The 26,076-nt window shown below is 29.4% G+C and overlaps 2 protein-coding genes and 1 pseudogene across 4 annotated transcripts in view; 1 reads left to right on the forward strand and 2 right to left on the reverse strand.

The window, feature by feature from the left end:
- S6kII (Ribosomal protein S6 kinase II) overlaps nt 1-5,712 on the reverse strand; it is a 48,053-nt gene extending 42,341 nt beyond the window's left edge. Inside the window, exons 1-3 of one of the 3 annotated variants that reach the window (XM_016069764.4) lie at nt 5,251-5,712; nt 804-866; nt 224-268 (exon numbers count right to left, since the gene is read on the reverse strand). In XM_016069764.4, coding sequence (XP_015925250.1) covers nt 224-268; nt 804-866; nt 5,251-5,418 — 276 coding nt within the window. In that variant the 5' untranslated portion in view covers nt 5,419-5,712. Of the gene's footprint in view, nt 1-223; nt 269-783; nt 867-5,250 lie in introns of all 3 variants that reach the window. The other 2 variants (XM_087168527.1, XM_016069766.4) reach the window with 2 other exon arrangements.
- A 4,578-nt stretch (nt 5,713-10,290) lies between these two features.
- On the reverse strand, nt 10,291-11,208 carry LOC139426104 (SCAN domain-containing protein 3 pseudogene; annotated as a pseudogene).
- Nucleotides 11,209-15,200: 3,992 nt separating this feature from the next.
- BI-1 (Bax Inhibitor-1) overlaps nt 15,201-26,076 on the forward strand; it is a 39,164-nt gene continuing 28,288 nt past the window's right edge. Inside the window, exons 1-2 of the mRNA XM_087168528.1 lie at nt 15,201-15,396; nt 21,276-21,384. Coding sequence (XP_087024654.1) covers nt 15,347-15,396; nt 21,276-21,384 — 159 coding nt within the window. The 5' untranslated portion in view covers nt 15,201-15,346. The remainder of the gene's footprint in view (nt 15,397-21,275; nt 21,385-26,076) is intronic.

The raw sequence follows: 26,076 nt of genomic DNA on the forward strand, positions 1-26,076 counted from the left end.
GGCTATACAAAAAACAAATTGTAGGCTTAAAGAATTTAATTTTAAAAATTAAAACCAAGAGGACAGAGGGGTCCCCAAGAAGAGATCCTATAGAAACTGATTGAGGCAGCAAAAGTCAAATTTGATTCTACTGAGGAGACCTTAAAGGCCTTTAATGACCATAACACTTCCACTTTTCTTCAGATTAAACTTTTTTCAGGAAGAAACAACCATCTTTATTTACCTGTGGAATTTCTTCCTCTGCAGCCATACTTTCTGCTTGAGGAGGCTAAAAGAAGAAATTTTTTAAAAACAATTTATTTAAGTTAGTATACATTCCATAACAAATAAGGAAATGTCCAGATGAATGCAAATTATACATAAGTTATTTAAAAGCAAAAGACAAATCTGTCATTAAAGTTTATCCATTCAAATCTTTTCATACATAAGAAAATAAATTGATAAAATAAAATTTACATAAATTATCTTAAGCAATGTATTTTTATTTCATCATAATTATACAATTACAAGTGTTTAATGAATTTCAAAACCGGACTGTGATTGCTTAAACACAATTTTACTTCATTATTACATCAACTTAGAACTTTAGAACAATAAATATAACACATAATATAGACAAAATTAAAACAATAAATTACTAAAATAAAAATTGCTACTTTTGAAAAAAATACAGTTTGAAAAGCTTATTCATAAAACAACCATTTTTAAACATAACATAAAAACGAAAAGAAATCTTAAAAATATAAATAATGGGAAAATTGAAATAAAAAATAAAAAACTAACCAAAACAAAATTGAGCTTACACAAAATTTGTCATCAATTGGTGGTGTGATGCTAATTGCTGAATGCTGGTTATTCACAAATAACTGAAATAACATAAGCAATAATAAATTAAAAGTAGCATGCTTTGAACTTAGGCATTCCATAACTACATCTAAAACATGACAAATATGCATATTAACTGGCAAAATAAAAAATCTAACATTATGGATATTTATTATACATACATATTAAAAGAGTAGTAATTCAAAGCAACATGCATTAGTTTTAATAAGCAAAATATACTGTGCTTTACTTAAAGCCTTTATATTTTATGGTTAAATTAATAAAACTTATCATTATCATCAAAGTTGGCCAGTCAGCCCAATGTGAGCCAATGCCTTCCTCTGAACATTTTTCTATAATGACTTCCTATTTATCTTTAATCTCCAATTCTTTTCATTAATTGCAAGAAAATCAGACTCCACCGAGTCAGCCCATCTCAACTGCGGCCTTCCACGCTTTCTTGTTCCAGTGGGTTTAAAAAGCAGCATCTTTTTTACTGTATTGTCATGACTCATTCCAATCACTTGGGCCATCCAATTCATTCAAATTATTTTTATGTATTTAATAATATTGGGTTGGTAATAAATCTTGTACAGTTCAAAGTTAAAATCTCCTTCTCCAGTTATTGTTTTCATTTACATCAACATAATTATAAAACATAATTGATTAAAAAAAAGTCAAAATATTTTCTTAAATATATTTTTAAATTTTTATCTCTTAAGTAACAATTAAAATAACATAGTTTAAAATCGTATAAAAAATTTTTATTAAATTATATTTTGATCAAAAAATTAGAAATGGGTTGAAAGTAGGTTTAACAAGCATTGACTTTTTTAAAAATAGTCGTTGAACAACGTGTTTTGAAATCATTTATCTTAAAATCAACAAGAAAAATCTGTGGCATCCACTTTAATTAGGAGTGATGTTAAATATTTTTCTGATTTGAAACTGCTTTCAAACAGTTACCCTATAAACATCAGTTGGAGCCTTGAGGGCTCACTTAGGGAATAGAACGCTTGCCATAGTTCGAATCTCAGCGTTGGCTGGTCGGTACAAATTCCGCACCGACCACAGTGCTGATGTGAACTATCCTCAGTGGTAAAGGGAGCTTTTTCTTCTCCATCAAAAAGTCCTCCCAGTGGTTGAAACAGTTTATTAAACATGATGTAATTACAAATTTTTATTGAAAGTAATAGCAATGCTGATGCCACAATTGTGCTGCTGGTCATGAAATTGTAGAGCCAAATGGTCACTAGTTGGATAAAGTGATTCAGATCAGTGATTAGAATTATGATTACGTTTACAATCAAAAAATTTTCTCAAATTTTAAAGCAATAATTTTGTAGTTAATTTTAAATTGCTTTAAAAACTTTGCTTGATTTTATTGAATATTTTTATGAAATTGTGAAGCCTTAACCTCTACAGAATGATTCGGATCACTATTTGGATTCAGTGATTCAGATCAGTGATTTGAATCATATGATTATAATCACAATTTTTTTTTTCAAATTTTAAAGCGATAATTTTGTAGTAACTTTTAAATTGCTCTAAAATTTTTGTTTAATTTTATTGAATATTTTTAAAGTTATAATAAAAAAAAACATAAAACAAAAAAAAAATTAGTTTTTATAAAAAAGGTTCATATTTCCATTATTATGAAAGCTAGGTTCACAAAATTCTCACATATAATAACCAAAATAATTGTTACACGTTACAAATTTATAGCTACAACTATTGGCATAGAGTGTTCCAAAACTTTTTTTTCTGTTTGTAATTTATTGTCGTTCCCTCAAACATCCAAAAGCTTTATTCATTGATAAGTATGAGAAATCGCATAGCATAAACACTTCTAAATTTGTGAAATGACTCCTAAGTATTTTTTGAGAAAGATCAAAAAATGTGTTAATATGGAAGTGTTTCCTTAATTTTGTACAATCCCTGTAGCATCAGCAGGGGTCTGCCCAGACATTTTGTGAAAGGTCCTGTTTTTGTAAAATTGCGAAAAAGTTACTCGTAATTTGTGAATATAAAATAAGTCACATTCTTTCAACCAGGGTCCGCTTTTATGAATTTGTGCAAATAGGGTCCTGTTATTGTAAAAAAACTTTTTCAATAAGTTTTTAAATTGTAAAGAGATACAAGATTATGCTCAACACTGTAAAATTATAATTAAAAAAATTAAATTTTAAAAAAAAAACAGCAATTGCTGTTTCTAAATTAGAGATGCAACATACAAATATTTGGTATTTAGACTATACTGCTCAACACAAAATATTCATTTCGGACGAATAATAGCAGAAACGTCTGCCGAAGATAAAACTCAATTCGTTTACATCCATCTTTCCTTTTTTTTTTCCCCTGGGAAAGGTTTATTTGATTAACAAAACAATAATAAAGATAAACAAGTTTGTGAAGGGTCCGATTAAAAGAAAAATCATTTTGTGAAGGTTCCGTTTTTAAGTTAAAATATTTTGTGAAGGGTTCATTTTTATGAAAAGATATTTTGTGAAGAGTCCGTTTTTATGAAAAGATATTTTGTGATGGGTCTGTTAACGGACCCAAATTTCTTCTAAACAGACCCCTGATCACAGTGAAACAAAAACTAACATAAATATATATATTAATTCATTATAATTTATATACATTCTGATAAAATCAACCGATTCAAATCACTGATTCAGTTGCAAGTTGGTGGTTCGAATCACCAAATCAAATCAGTGATTCGAGTTCATCAAATCAGTACCAAACTCTACAGGGTGTGTAGACAAATTTTTTAACAAAAAATAAGCCCTATTTAAGTACTTTTTAAGCACTATATACACTAACAAAATGCAAAATAACTTTCAAAGACTTTACATGATCACAATAAAATAATAAGTTTTTGACAAAGAACTCTTTTCTTGATTATGTTAGCCATTAAAAATGAGCAAGAGATTTTTCGGTTCGATGGAAAATTAATCGTGAAATTGTGAAAATATTGTAAAATGCAGCAGAGTTGCACATGAGAGTGAAGCAATCTCACAGAAACAAGCTCACTGTACGCACATACGAACTCGCAAATATTTCATCAAACCTGTAAAATAACTGTTGCTTTCATACGCTATGGACCGATGGTACGCTGAAATAGATTGTGGTTGAATGAATTGTGAAAATGTTGAATAGAACAAAGAGGAAAGCATGCTTTTGCATAATAAATAGCAAAAATTAACATGGTTAAGAAAAAAAATCTCATTTTCGAAAAGGGAAAATTAAGCACTTTTTAAAAACACCCAATGAAAAAAAGCACATTTAAGGGCTTTTAAAAAAAGAAAATCGAAAATAAGCACTTTTTAAAAAAGCTATGCATCATATCTACATTGTACAGAGAAAAAAAATTTCTACACTGTTACCCCCATGGCAGAATCGTAGCAACCTTATTGCAAAATGTTACAAATTTCTTGAATGAAAGATTTTTCTTTTGTAAGTAAAAAAAATATTACTCGTCTTTTCTACAGAAATGTACACTTATTATCTGAATCATGCATTTAGATATTCACTTTTGACGCGCGCTCAATTTACGACAATAGTATTGTAGATCTTGATGCAATGTTTCGATTGCATGTTTTGGCAGATATTGATATTGGTTTTCCCATGGAATTTAAATATCCCGATATATTTTAAACAATATGGAAAATTCGAATCATGCATATGAGTATTTACTTTTAAAGGCAATAATTTTATCGAATTTTTGGCAGTTATTGATTTCACCATAGTTTTTACATCCATTATTTTTTAAGCAATATTGTTTATCGCAACAACCTAATCTTGAAACGAAACACGCATCTGAGGAACCCAATTATATGATTTAGTTGATCTTTTTTTTTAGCAATCACTGCTAGATTTCATGATCTTTAATTATATTTTTTACTATGAAAATTATTTACAAAATGTGAAAAAGGAAATAATTTGTGCCCCCCCCCCACACAAAATCCGAAAATATCACCCATAATATTAGAATAAAAAATTATGACATGTTTTATTTATAAAAATTATATAGTTATTTTTATAAACACAACAAACACTTATGTTATTTTAAATTAGTAACATATATGTTTATTATTATTAAATGTATCTTGAAGAAAGATATTAGTGATAAAGAGTTTTGTCGCAAATAGCTCGAACAAATTCTGCCACAGGGAGTTACTACAATCAATAGTTTAATTAATTTTTTAGCACCACAAATTAGCTTGAAGTGTTCAATAAGGAATTTTTAATATTATACTCTGGATAGTTTGCTCGATTTGAAAAAGATTATTTGTACACATCCTAAAAAGAATATTTTGTGACATCGATAAACAAAAGAAATTTAATTATATCAACGAAATGTGTTTTGGTTACAGCAAATTAGAAGATCGGACGAGAGTATAATTGTAAAATGGAACAAACCTCCTCATCTTGTTTAACATCTTGAATTTGCATACGCTGCCAAGGATCTGATATCAATGCGAGCGGCATACTTTGTTTTTCAACAATTTTACTACCAGATCGCCTTCCCCGTTTATTAATTCTATGCCCATATTCCAGGCGCTGTTTATTTTTTCGCCAGACTTTCATAAAATCTAAAAACCTACGAAAAGAACTGTCTCATAAGAAATTATTCATTAAATGCCGTCTTTACTATTAGATGTAACAACTAAAGAATTTTAAAAGAGTTTTGGCCCTAAGATAAAATCACCATCTCTATAATTCTCAACAATTTATAATCCATACAGACATCCTTTCAGAAATTTTAAGAGCAGAAAAGGCACGATAACGATAAAGCAGTATCGAAATTTTTGATTCAAATATATCGATTTCATAAGCGATTGGTTGGTATGTACTTTATTTGCGTCGTACTAGAGGAGTTTCATAGATAAGATGAACCCGCAAGAGGAAGTGAAAGTCCTATCTTTCCGGTGGCAACGAAAAATGGGTTGCTTTTTTCAATCATTGAGGCGACATTTTCTATCTGTTAAATCGCCACATCGCCAGTGTTCGTGTGCATGTTTGTTGTGATGGCTTGTTAATTTCACGTGCCGAAATTTTACTGCATGGAATAGAAATCTAATCTGTTCTGTTGTGGTAAGTAAAAATTATTAATATGTTAGTTTTATACATTTATTTTTAACTAATTAAATTTTAAAACATTGCATGAATGTTAATATATTACGTTCTATAAAACGTAAACATCATTCACCTGTTATTTTCCATTGAGAATGAATTTTATAATTCAACTCTACTAGAAATTTATTTTTATATGCATTAATTGATTGAGCGGTTGGGAAAAATATACTTGAGGGTGCCCCTTGGCGAAATTGGCGACTTATGTTTGGCGCCATACTTGTTTGCCCGGAACGCCGGATCTTGTCCCGCAGTGGACTGATCGTTAAGACACGGTTCCCAGCAGATCACCGAAGTCAAGCATCACTGGCTGCGGTCAGTGTGCGGGTGGGTGACCACTTGGATCAGCCTGCGTAGGGACCGAGGGTGTGCGGTATTGGTCCTCGTTAAACTGTTCTACCGTAAAGTGCTCGACTTCGCGCGCAGGTCGTCGGGCTACCGAAGCGGGGGTGTCATCCACTCTGCAGAGGATCAAAATTGCGATGGCATGTCTTCGGATCATCCTCCGGGATGTTTCCCAGACCGTCGCCAATAGCCCATTGTGCAGCTCTAGTGCGACGTAAATTAACAACAACAACAATCAGATTTATCTTATTGACAGTATTCATTTTTAGTACCAGAAGCAAAAATAACCTTACCAGCCGGTATCCAAAGTAGAACTAAGGGATCTCTGAAATTACATTTAAAAATTCATTTAAAAACAACGCTAAATTCTAAACTAATCAGAATCACGATTAAAATCTAAACCAATCAGAATCACGATTGGCTTTCAACATCGCCTAGCTTGGCGATCTATCGCGATCACAACTTGGCGGGGGCACCCTCAAGTATAGTCTACCCAAACATTCTTAATGATCAAAACATTTACATCAGAATAAATATTCCAATATGAAAGCATTTTTAGGTTATCAAAAATTTTCCTCTGCAAAAATTATCCAACAAATTTTTTAAACAATAACCACCCCAAGTAGCACAATTCACAAAAACGATATCGTAAAAACTTAGCTTTGAACATTGTACAATATCGTAGCGAAATATTGTACTATATAAAAATGGACCCCTGTTATAACGTATATTCAATATTGCAAAACAATATTGTTCGATATTGTGAAAACGTTGGGGAACGTCGATCGACATCTCTCTGCATTTACAAACGTTGTACTATGTCGTCCGACATCGTCAACACGATATTAAAAAAAAAAATGCTGTGGAATGCTGACAATCACCAAAATTACGTTATTTGAGAAAATAAAAATTAGTTATTGAAAATATTTATGCCTGTTTGTAACCTGGAAAAAGCTGATAACAAAACCGTTCTAGCTTATTTAAAATTAAATTATTTGTTATTACCAAAACTTATAGAATTTTTAAGTCTGCAGCTTAGTTATTAATATTTAATAAGTTTGGGTAGGCAGGTCTATTTTACCATTATTCTAGAAAATAAGCTAGAAAGTAAATAGTTTTGTTAAGATATTTCTTCTCTTTTTCAGGGTACAAGCAGCCATTTATACTGTGAAATAATTTTAATATTTTAAGTGATTTGTGCAATCATTTTTACAGCATCTATATTTTAATATGCAGCATCTATATTTTAATACTCGGGTAGATTATACTTGAGGGTGCCCCCATGTTATTATGGTCTTATTTCTGTGTATAACAGAAAGCATCTGTACTCTGCGTCCATCTCCTCACAAAGCTGCTCAAATAGGCGCAAGTTAAGGGCGTGTACTTTGATGTAGTTAATAACTTTAACGACATCAATCAATACGCTGTTAAATTCTGGTGACATTTTTCGACTTCACGTTAAAACAGTTTTATGAAGACCGATACAGCACATCCTCAGTCCCTACGCAGGCTGATCAAAGTGATCACTCAATCACTTACTGACTGCAGCCAGCGATGCTTAACTTCAGCGTTCTACTGGGAACGATCTTAACACTGTGGGACTAATAGTGATGAAAAAATAAGCTTAAGAGTCTAAATTTGTGTAAATTCTGTTGTATGAGATTTTATTCCTGTAATTCAAAGGAATGCACATTCTAGAAAATTTACTTAAAAGCATAATTGGAAACTTTTAATAAGAAAGGAAAATCATTTGTATGTATTTAAAAATGAATGAAGTAAGCATTTTTTTTTTTCAAACAGCACTTTTTATTATTCACATGCTTAATTATTTCTTAAACTTTTTCTCAGACTTACTAACTTGATTTACTACAAAATTCATCCCCATGCTGAGTGATATCTGTAATTTTTTATAACATATAAGATGTTATATATTATGTACATACTATTTATATAACACAGATTTTTTTTAAACTTACTTTTTTTTTAATTGCATTATAGTTTTTAATTATTAAACGATTAAACATAAGCATTTTTTGTTCAATAAAATTTCTTTGTACGAATATTTTTACTGTAACAAACGAACATGAATAGTAATATGGTGTTTAATTTTTAATTCCATGGAATTATATTATTAAGCCAGCCAATGTCACATATCTGTTGTCTTTTATCATCAACTTTATGCACAAAGTTTCTCATATTTTTTCTTTAAATATATCTCAAAATTGTAGAATAATAAAAACATGAGCATGTCTTAATTTATTAGGGAATCAATAAAATTATACTTAGTTAAAGCAAGCTCTCTTCAAAGAATAATGTTGTGGTGTTCACATGCTTAGTTGCAAAAGTGTAGAAAAATGGCATTTTAGTTGGCCTGATAGATCATGTTACGGAAATATCCCTGAATTGTGTTAGTTCATTTAATAGTCGATTTTCCCTTAACAGACAACTGCTTTCTGCCAATCTTACTGGGCAAGAATTACTTGTTTCCATAGCATTAAAATTTTATCTCCTGGTTATTGACAATATACACAGGAAAAAAATTTTAATGCAACCTATTTGTCAAACTTACTCGATAGCGATAAGACGAACCAGTTTTCAACATCATAAATGACTTTCAGTCAATTAAATTTAAAAAATGAAAATGTGATTTAACATAGCTCAAAAAGCAATCCAAAGAAAAATTTTGGTATGACATGAATGAAAAATTATTGATATCTCATATTATTGTGGTAATGAAAGATTCTTGTTATAAATACGCAAATATAGTCATTAAGAAAGTAATTTTCGATTTATTTTTCTCATAATTTTGTTGGGATAAAAAATTTTTTGACCAATTCACACTAAACAAAATAAAGTGAAAAGTGGTGAATTTTTTTTCCTAAATTTAATTTTAAAAACACATTTTTTTTCAATTTCCACCTCTGGTAACTAGCATTTATGTAGTTAAAATTTATAAAAATGAGAATTATAACATGCACAGTAACTTATATTCATGGTATGAAGTTGTTATTCTTTGATTTAGAAAATTTTACTGATTAATTTTACTTTTAATACTTTAGAAAAATGTAGCAAGCAAATAAAAAAAAAGATAAATTAATGTATATGCTGTGAAAATCTGTTGACCGCTACTAAAAAACATATGTTAAGAGATAAGAAATTTTATAAATAGAAACTAGAATAAACTAGAATAAAAAAACTAGAATAAAAAAAAAATCAATATCTTTATAAAAAAAATATAATCAATGTTTGAAACTATCAAATACAGCAAATAGTAATAATTATTTTCCACATGTATAGAATCCAAAACTTTTTACTAACAATAGCACTATTTTAAGATCAATAATTGGTCTATTCAAACATTCATGATCTTTAATTTTAAAGAAAAAAAATCTTACTTTATTTAATCCTTACATTTGTAATTTCGCATCCCTCGCATTTTATTATTCCAAAAAAGTCTATCTCCTGAGTAGTTGAATTTGAATATAATATACACAATCACTCAAAAAGAAAGACCCTTTCAGCAAGTAAGATATTTAATTATCTTAATGTTTATTTTCAAGAAAAAAAATACTGAATGGTATACTGTCAATAACTGAATACTATACTGTCAATTCAGAACTAATCTCGGAGATCCAAAAGATGCATTCTTTCATTAGATTTTATAAACACTTTGAAAGATACAGAAAAAAATGTACGATAATCACACAAAATTTTATTATAATTTCTCAATAAAAATGTACGTATTTATATTTTAAACCTGATAAAACAATACAGAACTAACTATCTACGAAAGCGAAATTGACGTTCTCCGATTTTAAGCAGAAGATCGAGGTTTAAAACTCGTCTGCCTGGTTTAAACCTACCTCAGACTAGGTTTAACTTAGACAAGGCTGAACTAGATCTTTAGAACCGCGTTTTTCCTTAAACTTCGTTTGTGCAATGCGGCTTGGTTTAACTCCGCGGTTTAGACCAGGTTTAAAGTTAAACCTCGTTCTGACAATTCAGCCAATGTGTAGCTTCACTCTCAGGTGCAACTTCCTTAATCCGAGCAGTTAAACCAGATAGACGTCCGGTCATCGCAGCAGCTCCATCTGTGCATATGCCTACACAAAAGGACCATTTTAGTTGTCTTGACATATAACCATCCAGTGACTTGAACAGTTTTGCTCCTGTGGTGTTGGTTGGCAAAGATAGTGCACATAACAAATCCTCATACACATCTTCCTGATATGGATATCGCACATAAACAAGTAGTATTGCCTTGCTGTCAATATCTGTTGATTCGTCAACCTGGAGTGCGTACCACGGTGATGCATTAATCCTCTCCAACAATTGCTTCTCAATGTCTTCGGCTATTTCCTCAATGCGCCTAGTCACAGTGCTAGCCGACAAAGGCACATGTGCTATCTTTTCCACAGCAGCTTCTCCTAGTATTTCACGGCAAATGTCTTTAGTGGCGGGCAAGATTAATTCTTCACCAATATTGAATGGCTTTTTAGCTTTAGCAATGCGGTTAGCCACCAAATATGATGCTCTTAGTGCACTCTCCTTTATTGATGTGGTGGCCATCATAAATTTTTTCTGTCCTTCGTGCTCCCGTTTTTTCCTTTCAAAATACTCCAGGGACTTGTCTTTTAATCCAGGGTGCTTGGCGTTCAAGTGGCGAAGCAGTTTTGAAGGTTTCATTGCGTCATTAGAGAGTTGATCACCGCAAACTATGCAGAGCGGTTTTGGTTTGTGTGAATCGCCTGTCCCAACAAAACCATACTTAGAGCAGGACTCATGGTATTGTCTGTTAAAAGTTGCATGTTTCTTTGATGTTGAAGGCTCTTCAGTCTCTTCACTGAGCCTTTTCTTTTTTCTAAGGAAACTTTCTAAGGACGTCTGTTTAGTATTCATTTTTGCTTACTTGTGAGTTAAATTTGTGCAGACACAATACACGCGTACACCAAGCACTGTTAAACCTGAGAAAGTACCGGTGAACAGAGAGAGGAGTGATAGACACTTTCTTTTTACAAAAAATAAACAAAACCGCATAAAGCACGCAAAACAGTAGAGAGGAATCATGGTCACGTGGTCTTTGGGCGACTAAATGGCAGACTAGCCAGCTTCTCTTTTATATCCTTACTATACACTCTTGCTGTGTGAGGCGTCAGAATCGAGAGAGAAGACGAAGTTCTATATTAGTTCCAATGCAAATGTCACGTCGCGCTTTCGTTTTTTATTTATGATATTTACAGTTACGATGATTGTTTTTTTTTTATTAAAACTAATTGAATGAGAAAATAGTTGCAGAAGATTTATTTTTTTTTTTTGCTTTTTAAAACATTAAAAAATTTATGTTATTACCTTCGGGGGCATCTTTTTTTTAAATAAATAAAATTTTAATGGAACACAGATATTTTTAATTTGGGGTATAAACCTAGGAATTTAAATTCAATTTCAATGAAATGGGCGGCCCGGTACCATTTGATCCACGGACCGGTACCGGTCCGCGGACCGGGGGTTGGGGACCACTGATCTAGATTACTGGCAATCCAGATTATCTACAGCTAGTGGAAAATGTTAGAATATGTTAACTCTGCTAAGACGAAAATGTTAGAAAATAGACGAAAATGTTAGCTCTGCTAAGTTTTTTATACTTTATACTGATTTACCATATGCTTTAGTAGGGTTGCAGACTTGCAAAGATTTTTGTTTGTTTATTGATTGTGTCGGGCCAGTTGTTACTCAATTTGGTAAGAGACTGGCCATCTTTGCTAATTCTATAAGTGACAACTTATCTTTGCACATTAGACAGCAAAATTCTCAAAATGTTAAGGTTAAAAATGGTGTGGAAAAAAAAAAAGATGTTTCAGTAAAAGTAAACATCGAAAAAATGATGAAAAAGATGTTTCAGTAAAAGTAAACATTGAAAAAAAAATGTAAAGGGTAACAAAAGCAAAAAATAAAAGGAAAAATAGGAAAAAGAAAGAATGACCAAGAAACTGATTACAAAATAAATAAAAGGAAAAATTTAAGTGAACAAAATTTTGAAATAGTACATGTATCAAAGCTTAGGGAATATTTTTAATCACGCAGAATCTAAAATTCTGATTAAATAACACTTGTTGTCCAGTTCATTTGCATAAAAATGTTGTATATTTTTGTGTGAAAAATTTTTGAAAATTTTAGTAGAATAGTTTATAAACATGTTTCATTTTTCTTTCTGTTTAATTGACTAAACAGATAAATTGCATTATCATGTTTTTTATATTTTTGTCATTGTAAATAATTTTTTTCTTCTCATAATTGAGAAGATGTTATTTGTAGTAGGGAAAAGGAACAGAAGTACCAACCTAAATTTTATAAATGTAAAGTATTCTAAATTTTTTTTATTTTGGCTTACAAAAAATTTTTTTTTTTTGGGGGGGGGGGGATGTAATACAAAAGTTATAAATACTTTTGCATTAATAAAAGAATTAAAACCCTTTCGGTTTCATGAAATGTCTTTCTTAAAGAGTAAGCTTAGATATATTCTATTTTGGGAATTCAAGGCTGAAAACATACCATTGAATTATAATTAGATTTATATTTCAAAGCAGGAGTTATTTTTAGAATCTTGTCCCTCTTTCACTTCCATATTAGGAAGCAGTAAATGATTTTCCATAATGCGTAGAGTTACAAAGGTATGTACGACTGGAATCTAATTACATCATTCTCTGTAGTATTTAATGCGGGACCGAAGGTTTTCGCATGTCTCTTGCTGAATAACGTGTTCCAATAAACATCTGCCGGAACCATCCGTAGTTTCGTCCACACTCCCTCCTTTGCGGAGTGGGGATGTGATCTGTTATAACCACCAGTATATCTTCAAATAAAACTTTTTATAACTAATTATGGCTTCTGACTGCATTATTAAATCTGAATACAACAATGATAACAGGGATGTAGAACTGTTATTATATATACACACATATATATATATATATATATATATATATATATATATATATATATATATATATTAGTTCAAAATGAAGATAAAACAAAGAAAAGTTATAGACATATTAAAAAAAAGGGGGGGATAATAAGTAAAAAAATAACAAACAGTTAGAAAAAAGGAAAAAAGGATGAAATTTTATTTAAAAAAACCGGAAAAAAAAGATATAATCTTTTCATCAGCCCACACGATTATATCCGCAAAACAGAGTGCTTTCTGATATTGTATCAATAAAGCCAAAGCAAAATATATTAATACAATAGTGTGAGGAGCACTCAAAAAAAATTTTTCCAAAAATTACGACAAATAAAATAGAACTCAAAAAGTAAAAATAAGTGAAAATAACATGTAGAAACAGAAAATAAAATAAAAGAAAAAGCAGCATAAAAAATGGACTATAAAGCGAGTAGCGAAATCAGGTCTACTTATCTGATTTCGCTACTCTCTTTATAGTTCATCTTTATAGTCCTTGCTTATAGTACTCGCTTTTTTTTTTTTTTTTTAAACTGTCGTCTGTTATTTTTTTACTTATTATCCCCCCCCCCTTTTTTTCATACGTCTATAATTTTTCTTTGTTTTATCTTCATTTTGAACTTATCTAATGAGTTCTGTTTACTTGCAGCTTAAGCGCAATAAATTAAACGTTTTGTTTTTTCTAACTTTCTTCGTGTTTTCTTGTATTCATTTATTTATTTATATATATATATATATATATATATATATATATATATATACGGTGTTTTCAAATGTAAACAATCACAATCTCGAGCTGTATGCCTGCTTTAGTTCCGGTTAGAAAGTTTGCTGCTGCTTACTACATGTTATTCTGCGAGGCGATATTTTCAAACGGATAATTTTGTTTTCAATAAAAGAAATAAATTAGATAATTTCTGAGCTCAAATCTGCTGTATTTCATAAGACATTAATGTTATTTTGCAATTCTGGCGAGTTTAAAGTGAAAACTTGTTTTAGTTATTTAGAGATATATTGTTAAAAAAGGTGACATGGTTGCTAGATTTTGAATAACTCGCGTTTTTGGCAGTCTCGATATGGCCTTTTTCCATAAGTTTATTACTGTTTGTTCTTGTTGCAAGCTGTGCACCATCTTATGTTAGTGTTAACACTTTTAGCATTGTAAACACAAGTATTGTTAGCATTGTAAACACAAGTAATAAGTAATCAAATGCATTTTTTGCAAGAATCTCAAAACACAATGATGCCAAATGGCTCTAAAATACAACGGAAACAGTTACCCGGAAATTTAGGCGGTACCGAGGCTTGCAGCGTGTCCTAGTGTAGAAAACACCATCCATATATATATATATATATATATATATATATATATATATATATATATATATATATATATATATATATATATATATATATATATATATATATATATATATATATATATATATATATTGTTGTTGTTGTTAATTTACGTCGCACTAGAGCTGCACAATGGGCTATTGGCGACGGTCTGGGAAACATCCCGGAGGATGATCCGAAGACATGCCATCACAATTTTGATCCTCTGCGGAGGGGATGGCACCCCCGCTTCGGTAGCCCGACGACCTGCGCGCGAAGTCGAGCACTTTACGGTAGAACAGTTTAACGAGGACCAATACCACACACACCCTCGATGCACACCCTAGGATTATGCACACCCTCGGTCCCTACGCAGGCTGATCCAAGTGGTCACCCACCCGCACACTGACCGCAGCCAGTGATGCTTGACTTCGGTGACCTGCTGGGAACCGTGTCTTAACGATCAGTCCAAGCGTGAGGCTCGCTGATAGAATTCTCGATTTATAACACGAGTGACTGTCATTTTTTGGAATTTCAAATGTTAGTGGCAATGTACAAATTTTGTTTTCATTTGTGATAGATGACGTCATTATCTTTCGACTTAAGTTACGTGTGCTAAGTTAGAAAACAGGCTTATTTCCTCATCCTTGTTCGAAGTCTAGAATTTGCTAGAGTTCTTTTACGAGTTAGTTTGGCCTTCGAGGCTGATTCTTTAATAAAATTGTTTAACTGTTTTTTTTCGAAATGTCTACACCAAGTATGGATTCGTTTTTCAGGACTCTAAATCTTAAAATGTAAGTGTGCCTAAAATGGCGGATTTCTGTATTTTCCCTCAATACTTTCAGCTTCTGTTTTGTATAATTGATTACTTTCAAGTGCAGGTTGCTTCACGCATTTGATAATCACTGATTATGTGGATGTAAAATTTATTTTATTTCTAATTGTTGGTACAATAAATTCTCATTTAGATATTTTTATTTTTTGTTCATTACTTGTTCACATAATTTATTCCATTTTTAAAATCGCTATATTTTTTTAAATTTCTCGCTGGTGATTATTCTACCGCAGATCACGATACGGAAATCTTTTCTCAGGGTCATTTACCGCAATTTTTGACAAACTTTTACCTTATTCTGTTGGAATTAAACCAAATTTGGCACAGTGGTAGTGTTTGTTTGGAATACAATTTGATACGATATTATCGATCCACTTAGGACATATGGCCTTCAAAAATTAAAAAAATTGGACAAAAAAAACTTTCAGACCAAATATTTAAATGACCTAAAAACTTACCTAATGTAGTTAGAAAATAGTTAAATACAATTCTAGAGAAATTTTCGAATTCTTTAAAGCGATATATTTGAAAATAAAAATGAACTGTTTAAATATTATTTATATATCTATGCCTTGAATTTGAAACAAGATTTGTATATTTCACTCTAAAGATTTTAAAAATCGACTCTGAAGTGTCTGTTTATAGATAGTTTGCCCTTCTGTTATTTTCTGTCCTTTTGTTGCCATTAAAAAGCTACTAAAATAAAAAATAAACTGTTTCTTATTCATTAGTGAATTAATTATGCTTTGTAAAATAAAATATTAATTTTTGAACCTAATAGGTTCTAAGTCAGATAGTAGAGATGTAGTATTTTGGTAACAGGAGGGCAATCATAATGTTACTAAATGATAGGCCTGTTTCATGGATAAAAAAATAAATTTTTTCTATATTACTTAAATGAAAGATTAATTAAAAAGACAAAAGTTACATAATACATTATGTGTAGGAAATAAATTTATTCAATAAATTTAAAGAGTAAAAGTGGCTCTGGTTTTCTGAAGTTAATTAGAAAAATTCTGTTAACAGGGGTCTGTCTAGGTTTTTTTGAGGTATCATGTGAATATTAAGTAACATTAAAAAAATCAACACCAAAATATGATAAAATAAGAAATTATTTTCCAAAATTGTCACTACAAATAAAAATAATTTATAACTGGTAAATTTCTATATATTTTTCCCCATATATTAAAAAATAATTTTGCTATTGTAAATTTTCGAGCTTAAAATTGATTTAGAAATCAATTGTCCATAGTTAAATTTCAACTTGCATTTAACAGTACTGGAATTAAAACTTATTTTCATTATGAGAACATTTTCAATCAGATCATATTGAAAAAAGTTTCATGTGGGAAAAAAAAATTTCATAAAAAATAAAGGTCTGTTTGAATAAATTTACGATAATGTTAAAGATGTTCGAATTTTGACTTCCTGTATAGTTTATAAAAAGAGAACCTTGTTGTTTCATTTTAAAAAACTGGGATTTATAGTTTTTATGGGGTTACAAAATCAAAATTGTAAGAGGTGGAGAATTTTAGAACTTGCTTTTTTTAAAGTATTTTATGGAACTACTGTTTTTACTAACGTTGTACAGTAGGGAACCGATTATCCGGAACGATCGGGACCATCGCTATTCCGGATAACTGATTTTTCCGGTTTTCTGAATCGCTACAAAAAGTCGTTTTTTATTGTTAAACCCAACTAAAAAAAAGAAATTATTTGGAAATAATCTTAAAAAGAAGAAAGAACGATGAAGTAATACTCTAATGATTATTTCCAAAATGATGGTAAGGTAAACATCTTTCAAAAAAGAAAGAAAAATCCGAAAATCTAATGAGGAAAAAAAATTTTTTTTAAAAAAAATGGTGGGAAAATTTATCGAATTTCGCTCCGGTTTTTTGGTTTTCCGGTTTTCTGATATCCGGATAACGGGTTCTGTACTGTATTTGTGAAGGTACCACTGAACAGTTGTAAATCTGCCCTGGACAGACCTCTGGTTAAGATTCAAGAGATATTTCTGAAGAAAATGATGTATGACAAGTGACCAAATATTAGTTATAAAAAATTCAGTGTCATTTCTCTTTTTCCCATAATTCACCTATTATGTTTTTCAAAGTAGACTTGGTATTATGTCTGTGTCTCTCAAAATATCAAAGTACTTTGTAAGTAAAATTTATATATTTTAATACTCTTTCCAATAATTGTCACAGCACTTAGTTAGTGCTATTGAGTCCCACATCTTCTTTTGACTTTTATAATTCTGTTCAGAATTTGTGGTTTTGTTTACATGACTGTTTCAATCGCGGGTTCTAAAAAAATATTGTATAGGAAGGATTTCAGTGGGAGGTGGCACATCGGCCATGTCAACCTTCATCTATGAAAAGGTACCCCAACAAAGAACAAGTTAACTTGTCTTATATACTTGTAAATTGGAAATATATTTTTTGTAGTGATAGATACATTACAGTACTCCCACACCAGAATTATATCTGTAATAGAATTGGATGAACGGATACCACTAGTTGATTCATTGCTGTTTTTGTGAGAAGCCGGGAGAGCTGTATGAAGTTCACCGTACTTTTTGAGTGCTGATCGTAAGAGGTGTTTTAAGTTCACGCTCGTGGACGCTCCTGTGTTGCCTTTAACAGTCGGGTGTATAGGTTGCATGTAATCGAGACAGATGAGCAGCAGCGTGAGGAGGACAATGTCCCTGTCACAAGTGGCAAGTTAAATGTTCAATTTAGACCATCCATCGAAATAGGCATTTACAAATCGTAGTGGGCGTTTCTACCTAGGTAGGTGGGTTCGCATGACGTCCATAGGTCTCACCAGTGTATAGTTATGGACAATGTCCAAGAAGTTCAATGTCAATGTTCAAAGAAGTTATTTAGTTTATTTTCTGGGTAAAACTTTTTCTTTTTTTAGAGTGTCTGGGATGCGATATTCCACTATGACTAACTCTGGGGCACTTCTTCGCCAAACTCCGCGATAACTGCTTAATTGTTATGCGCGCATATCTACGAAAGAGTCTGTGGCAACCCTTCACTGTAAACAAGGAACATCGTCTTTTTAAACTTGATTATCGTTTTTATTTTTACTATCGTATTTATTTTTATTTAATTTTCCCCTTCTATTTGAGCTTAGTGTTGATAAAAGATGCAAAGAATAATTGTTTGGTTGAATACCTGATACATGCAGAAAAGATGCAGGCAAATATTTCGTAACCAATTGCGACTCGTAAATTCTATTTCGGCCAAAATACTATACATTGATTATAGTTTTAAACAGCTTTTTAAATTAAAGCATTCTATTTGCAAGTTTTCCAAAAGATATTAAGTATAATTACCACTTTATTATAAATGTTAAATTTTAATAACGTAAGAGAATATACCTCTTAGAAACAACTTTTTACCATGCTATTTCTTTTTCCATTTTTGCGCATTTTTTCCCACAATATATAAATATTTATTATAACATTCGGAAAAGGAAATCAGATGGTTATCAAATTTATAACTATATTTAAAATTTAATTAATTTAATATGTTTTTATATTTAAAAATTAATAAGCACTAAAAATTTATTATGCATAAATACAGCTGTAAGATTACCCACCACTAGATGGCGCTACGAGATATGAACAAAACTTAAGAATTAAATAAAAAAAGAATCTCTCTCGTTTTAGCGTGGTGTAGAAAGGATTAGAATGTTTTGGGAAGGAGAGAAGCGTTTTTGACGATGTCATTTACAATTATTTTTATATACTTAATTTTATGTTTGTGATGTAGCATAATTAGGTGTTTAAATAAATTTGTTTTATGCCAAGAAAGGTTTAGCGTGAAAATTATTTCACACTATGAAAATTGGAAAAGAATCTGCAAGTTTTACTACAGCCCATGGATTTTGTTGCTTAAAATACATCAATTGATATCGAAATGTATTTATGTTCGACCAAATCGAATATATTTGGTTTTTGAGGCAAATAAGCAAAATAATTTTTGCATTATTACTATTAATTCTAATTTACCATATCTTTTTCACTTCATAAATTTTAAAAAAATTGTAGTTTCTCAGAACATAATCAAAGACAAATGATTTCTATTGTGTTTTATAATTAAAAATTCAAGATAATCTAAATAAATGAAAAAAAATTAAAGAAGCACTTTTAAAAGAAATGCATGTGCATGAAAGAAAAGAATTCTCATTTCATTTAAATTTTAGTACATAATCATTAAAATAAAATGTACTCATTGAATTGCAGCATATTTAGTATTTCTCTCAACATTTTGTGGCTGTCTAAATGCTACACCATATAATTAAGCAATATATTTTATTTGTGAATCAAGTTCTGTTTAAAAATTTTTACTCTTTAAACAAAATTAAACGTGATCGCACCCTAATTAGTGTATAATTACAATATTTTATGTTTCACCTAAAGATTTAAAAAATGTGACTGACCCAGTTTGAACATTGTAGGTTAATAAATGGGAACCATACTGCCCCAAACAGAAAATATTAGTTATTAAGCAAATTCACTTAGGAAAAAATGCTTAGTGACTGTTTACAGGATATTAACTTTCTACTGGAATGAAATGTTGATAATTTCATATTAAAACGGTGAGACTATACTAAGAATCGTTGTGTTTTCTTTTCGAGGAGAACCATTGTTTCTTGCTGGTAAAAAAAGTTGGCCGAAATTAAAATAAAAACTAGGCAAAATTTAAGACACTGAAAGCAACCATAGCGTTTTTCTGCATTGAGTTTTAAATTAAATTAAAATAAAAATTATTACTAAATGTATTAGTTTATCCTTATTCGCCATTACAGTAAATTGGATTGCATTTAACTCATTTTGAAGACATTTTTTATTCAGATTTTAGTTACTTTTTATTATTAATATGACTAGTAACTAATAAGTAAATATTTAAATAATTGGCATAGATAAAATTGTTCGTATTAATTCAGGTCTTATTTTTGATATTGATGAGTTATTTTTTAAATTGCAAAGAAGAAATCAAGAATAATTTTCAACAACTGATTGAAATATGGATTTATTAACCGTAATTTTTTATAAAAGGTATGGTAATTGTTGTTTAGGTTTAGTGCTAAACTTCTTGATATTAATTATTTTTGTAGCAAATTTATATAAAAAAAAAAAAAAAAATTCAGCATTTAGTTCTAAGCGGAAATATGATTCTATAGATGAAATCATAAATGGTAGAAATGTTTATTTATAAATATAATGAAATTGCGTTGCGCCACGTAAATACAAACATATAGTTGTATAATTAATTACTGCTCCATTTTTGCGTTAGTGAAGTTGCGTTATATGAAACAAGTTAGAAGTTGCGTTATATGAAACAATTAACGTGAAACTAAAACATACGAAAAATACAATTTATATATCTTAAGTAATTTTATTGTTCATTTAAATTAACAAATTTTTGTACAAACGAGTTCCACCGATCATTACATAAACAAACTCTACTTGCACTCGTATAAAAAAAAAATAATAGCGGTTGAAGTTTAATCTTGTACGATTCGAGAAAGCGTGAGATTCATTGATTTGGCGGGTTAAGAATTCGCACGCCAAACAGTGCCAATTGGAGTGCCCCAGAGTTAGTCAAAGTGGAATATCGCGTCTGGGATACACATGGATTTGGGGAAAATTATTATGAAATCGTTTGCCAAAACACAATTTGCTTCGTCAAATTTAGGATTTTATTGGATTTGGGGTGGTGGGAAATATCTGTGATCAATTTAAAAGCTTACTTTATGAAGATAAAATAGCTAAAAGTGTTTTATTCTTTATTTATATTTTAATTGAGTTTTATTCTTGACTAGGGAACCTCAACTTCAATCACATATGAAGAATGTTTATTCATGTGTGGCTTTGTCAACTCTTTCTGCTGCTTTTGGTGCATTCATTCATATTTTTACAGGCATTCTATCAGTAAGTTTTTATAGTTTATGTTCTTAAAATTTACTTAAAGTGTATTGACAATATTTACAGAATTGCCACAGATTACTAAAATGCGACTATTTGCTACTATTTTCATCCTTTGTCGATTGAGGTATTTTTATTTAACTTAGTTATAAAAAGCTAATTTATTTAATGTAGTTAAGTTTAATAATTTGATTATTTTTAACCCAATAAATGTTGAGTTGTTGTTAATTATAAAAAATTTAAAACAAAGCTTACCGTTATTTAATTTGCTTTTATTTTTGAGAAATTAAAAACTAAGTTTTAAAAAAATTTGGTTATTCGTTAAAACAAATGTTTTTTTAAAAATTAAATAAAGAGCTTAGTAATGTTTTGACGCTTTTTAATAATTTTGCATTAGTACTTAGGGTGATTCGGGGTAATTCACGATCACTCTGTTTCTGGGGTAAATAATGATCACCTAAGTTTTATTTTTAAAAAATTACTTTTTTTTAAATTTGAGACATGGACAAGAATGCTTGTACACTTTACTAAAGTATAACTACATTTACTTAATAATAATTTTTTGTTTAATCCAGGGTTGGGTTTTTGACGTCAAAAAGTGGTTTTTGATATGACAAGGGTATAATACTGGTTTAAACCGTCAAAAACTGGAGTTTACCAACAAAATATATATACTTCATAACTACCAACAGTTGCCATGCATTATATTGAAATTTAATTATACTATAGGTAATCAGCAGGTTTTAAAATATTTTTTAATTAAAATTAAGGTAAAATAACAGATTTAAAATCTCAGAAATTTATATTCAAATGCATGTGCAGAAAATTTTTTTAAATTTTTATATTTTGAAGAAAAAAAATTTTTTTTTGATACTTAAGAAAATTAAAAGTTTATTACTATGCATTTTTGACACATAAGGAACATACAACTAATATTTATAAGGAACTTACAAGCTATGTATAAAATACAAACTTGATTCAAGTGTATGAGAAAAAATTTTAATGTTATACCGAATATCTTTATTATCCAGTATGTTAATTTGAATTTAAAAGTAGTTATATTTGTGAATAATGATAAATATAATTCATATTGTTTATTATATTTATTTATAATTATTACACTTATCATTTTAAAACAATTTTTACCTCTTAATTTTTTTTCTCCACTTGTATTAAGAATACAAATAATGCATATCTTGAAAGCAAGAAGTAATTATTCAACAGCTGAATATTTAGATATTCAACAAAACTATATAGTATTCAGCAAAATGAAATTCACAAGTATTTGGATAAACTAAATTTTCAGCATAGTAAATGAATAGGCTGAATATACTGTAAATCGACACTAACTACTCTGTGTATTTAACAGAAAGCACTTAAATTTGTATTGTCTTATGTTAAAAAGATTATTAAGAAGATTTAAAAGAATATTAAAAAGAATTTTCTTTAAAAGATGTCTAATGTACAAAACTGCTAATGTTTATCTTTAAAAATGTCTAATTTTTAGTATAATCTATACTATACAACTATACACTAAATTTGGTTATAAATAAATTTCTTAATAATATCACTGCAGATTTTCAATAACACATGAAAATGAATGCATAATATTACAAAAGATGTGAGCTTTCAAAAGTACAAGATTTTGGATACTATTCAAAATATAAGTGTTTCTTCAAAATTTTAAATTTATTTTTTCTAGAACATATTTAGAAACACTATCCCTTTATAAAAAATATATAAATTTCATGTATTAATTAAATTTCACATATGAATATAGGTTTTTGACATTTTTGACGTGACGGTTTAAACGGTCAAAAACTGTCACATGTCAAAAACCTGCCAACCCTGGTTTAATCTAACAAAATAAGTATCTTTTAAACTGCTTTCTGTATTTTCCATTTCAAAGAAAATGTGCATATTTCTGCAAAGATCCCCCTCATTCTCTTAATAATAAATATTTTGAGTTACTTTCTTTTTCTTTGATATAAAAGTAGTGTAAGCTTTTGTTTAATTGTTTCACATCAACTGTAAACTTTATAATTGATTATAGGAAACTAGTATATCAAATGTTGCCCTCTACGGATAGGGGTAATTATTGATCACTAGGGTAATTCCTAATCATTGTAATTTCTAATTCTTATAAATAGTATATAAAATAGCTTATAAATAGCTAATTGTCTTTTCTTAAATAACAGTTCATGTTTATTAAGTGGAATTTTTGTTTTTAACTGTATACAAGACTGTATTCTGATTTGCACCATTTCTGGTTTGTCTTACCTTGCTTCTATCTTAATTTTATGTGTGTACATCGTTAGAATAATTTTTAAGTTTATAAATTAGCCTAGTATAATTGTTAGAATAATTTTTAAGTTTATAAATTAGCCTAGTATAATTGTTAGAATAATTTTTAAGTTTATAAATTAGCCTAGTATAATTGTTAGAATAATTTTTAAGTTTATAAATTAGCCTAGTATAAATATGGTGATAAATTATAAGCGTAAAAAGGATACTAAGCTTCTAGAAAACAAAATTAGGGAATTTCTTTTAATGATTGAAAATTAAAATTTCAGTGTGAGAGCTGCTGCCAGAGCTGTTGGCATACCTTACTTAACTTTACACTTTCCCTTAATGAAGTTAAAAAATCCAGCAAAAGTAACCCATGTGGGAACTCTTATATTTCAGAAGAACATGAGAATGAGTTGGCTGATTGCCTAAAATGTATGGCACGATGCAAAGATTTTTGAAAATTTAAAGCTTTAATCGTTCTTCTTGCTTTTAAGTAAATTGTTTTATAAGCTGCTTAAACATATCTTTTTGGTTTATTTTTTGATCTTGATGTCTTATTTGTTAGTTACCATTATATAATTTTCAAACAGCCCCTTTACAATAAAAACTGGTGATCAGTAATTACCCCAGAAGTGATCAGTAATTACCCCAGAAGTGATCAGTAATTACCCCAGAAGTGATCAGTAATTACCCCAGAAGTGATCAAGACCAGGGGTAAATCCTGATCACTAAAAATTTAAAATCTTTTAAATTCTAATTAGATTTTCAAACAAAAGAAGTTGGCATAGGACTCATCTCATATAGCCTCAAACTTCCAGTAAATATTAAAATTCTATTTTGAATAGTTTTTTCACAAAATAGATGTTTTGCATTTTTTGATCAGGAATTACCCCAGGTCACCTTAAAGTATTTTTGTTTTTAATTTTATTAAAATTCTGTCAATACTTGTGTGCTTTATAATTTGTTGGATTGTCAGTATCATTTTTAAACAAATAAATCTTTAGTCGATTTTATTTTCAAAAAAGAAAATAATAATGAATAAGTAAATATTTTTACATTTATTAAGTACAGAATTTGATCATTAGTTAATACTACTTTTTATTACTTCAAATAATTAAATAAAAGAGGGTCTAATGATATTTCAAAAGCATGTTGTTTTTTTTTTAAAACAGATAATTTAAAAAGATAGTTTTTTTTTCTAAAGTGAACATTTCTTTGGTTTGTTTTCTACTTTTGTTTTTTTTTCTTTTAATTTTTAATGCATATATGTAAAATATTTCGTTTCAGTATTGTTATTTTTAAACCAATAATACTTAAGTCATTTTTAATTTAAGAAAAATTAAATAAATCTTGGGTTTGCTTTTACTTTGACTTCTTCATTTTTTTAATTGAAAAAATTAAGCAATGATATTGATGTCATAGTGGAATATGTTTAAAATTAATATTTTCTATTGTAATAGATTTATTCCTTTTTATTTATTTTTGATTAACTTAAAGATTTCCCATAGGTAATTTTTGAAAATATGCTAAATCTCGATACATCGCTATATCGCAATGTCTAATGGACGATGCATCACGATTTAAAATTTCTGACATCACCCAGTCCTAATCATAGTTGACAATTGAGCTATAATTTTAGTTATTTGGCTACTATTTTTGTTCCTGTTCAGGCAACTATTTTCCTGCTTGAGGCTACTAAAAGCAACTATTTTTGTTCATTTTTTACTGTGGTAACCCTGTATTTATTTATGTAGGCATATCGCTTTTACACTCTTCTGCCTTTATAAATGTATTGCAATGGCAATACTTATTTATCTCAATTACAAATAATAAATATTGTGGTGTTTCTTGAGAGTTGTGCTTTATGATCTTCATTCAACAGCCTGTAACTAATTGGAAAATGAATTTATTAATCTTTATAAATCTTCAATTTTTTACCTTTAAAAGGACACCTTGTTTCCTTAAAAAATGTTTGTTTTGAATTTTATGTTATCCTCTGAAAATAGAATTTTTCATATAGGTGAAAAAATTTTGCCTAATGGGTGACATGTAAATTGTTGACCAGAATATTTGTATTTATTGAAAACTGCAATGAAATTTTCCAGAGAGAAAATAATAAAAAAAAATGCTATGTTAAATCTTTTAATGTACGTAAATAATTTAAATGTTTTCTTTTTGTACAAATAGTTTCATGGTTTTTTTCTTCCACGATTGAACTAGATCTAGATATTTTCAAACTTTTTTCTTTCCCCACTTTTATGCCTGCATACCTGCCAAGTCTCCTGCTTTTTAACGAAGTCTCTGTATTTTACGATTATCTCCTGATCCGTATATTCTCAAATTTCTCAGTACAGTAGAACTCCAACTATCCGAATCAGAATTCCTATGGAAATATAGTAAAAAGATAAG

This window comes from Parasteatoda tepidariorum, chromosome 7 (assembly GCF_982258835.1).
Source record: "Parasteatoda tepidariorum strain Cologne lab strain chromosome 7, Ptep-v5.0, whole genome shotgun sequence".
Taxonomy (NCBI): Eukaryota; Metazoa; Arthropoda; class Arachnida; order Araneae; family Theridiidae; genus Parasteatoda; species Parasteatoda tepidariorum.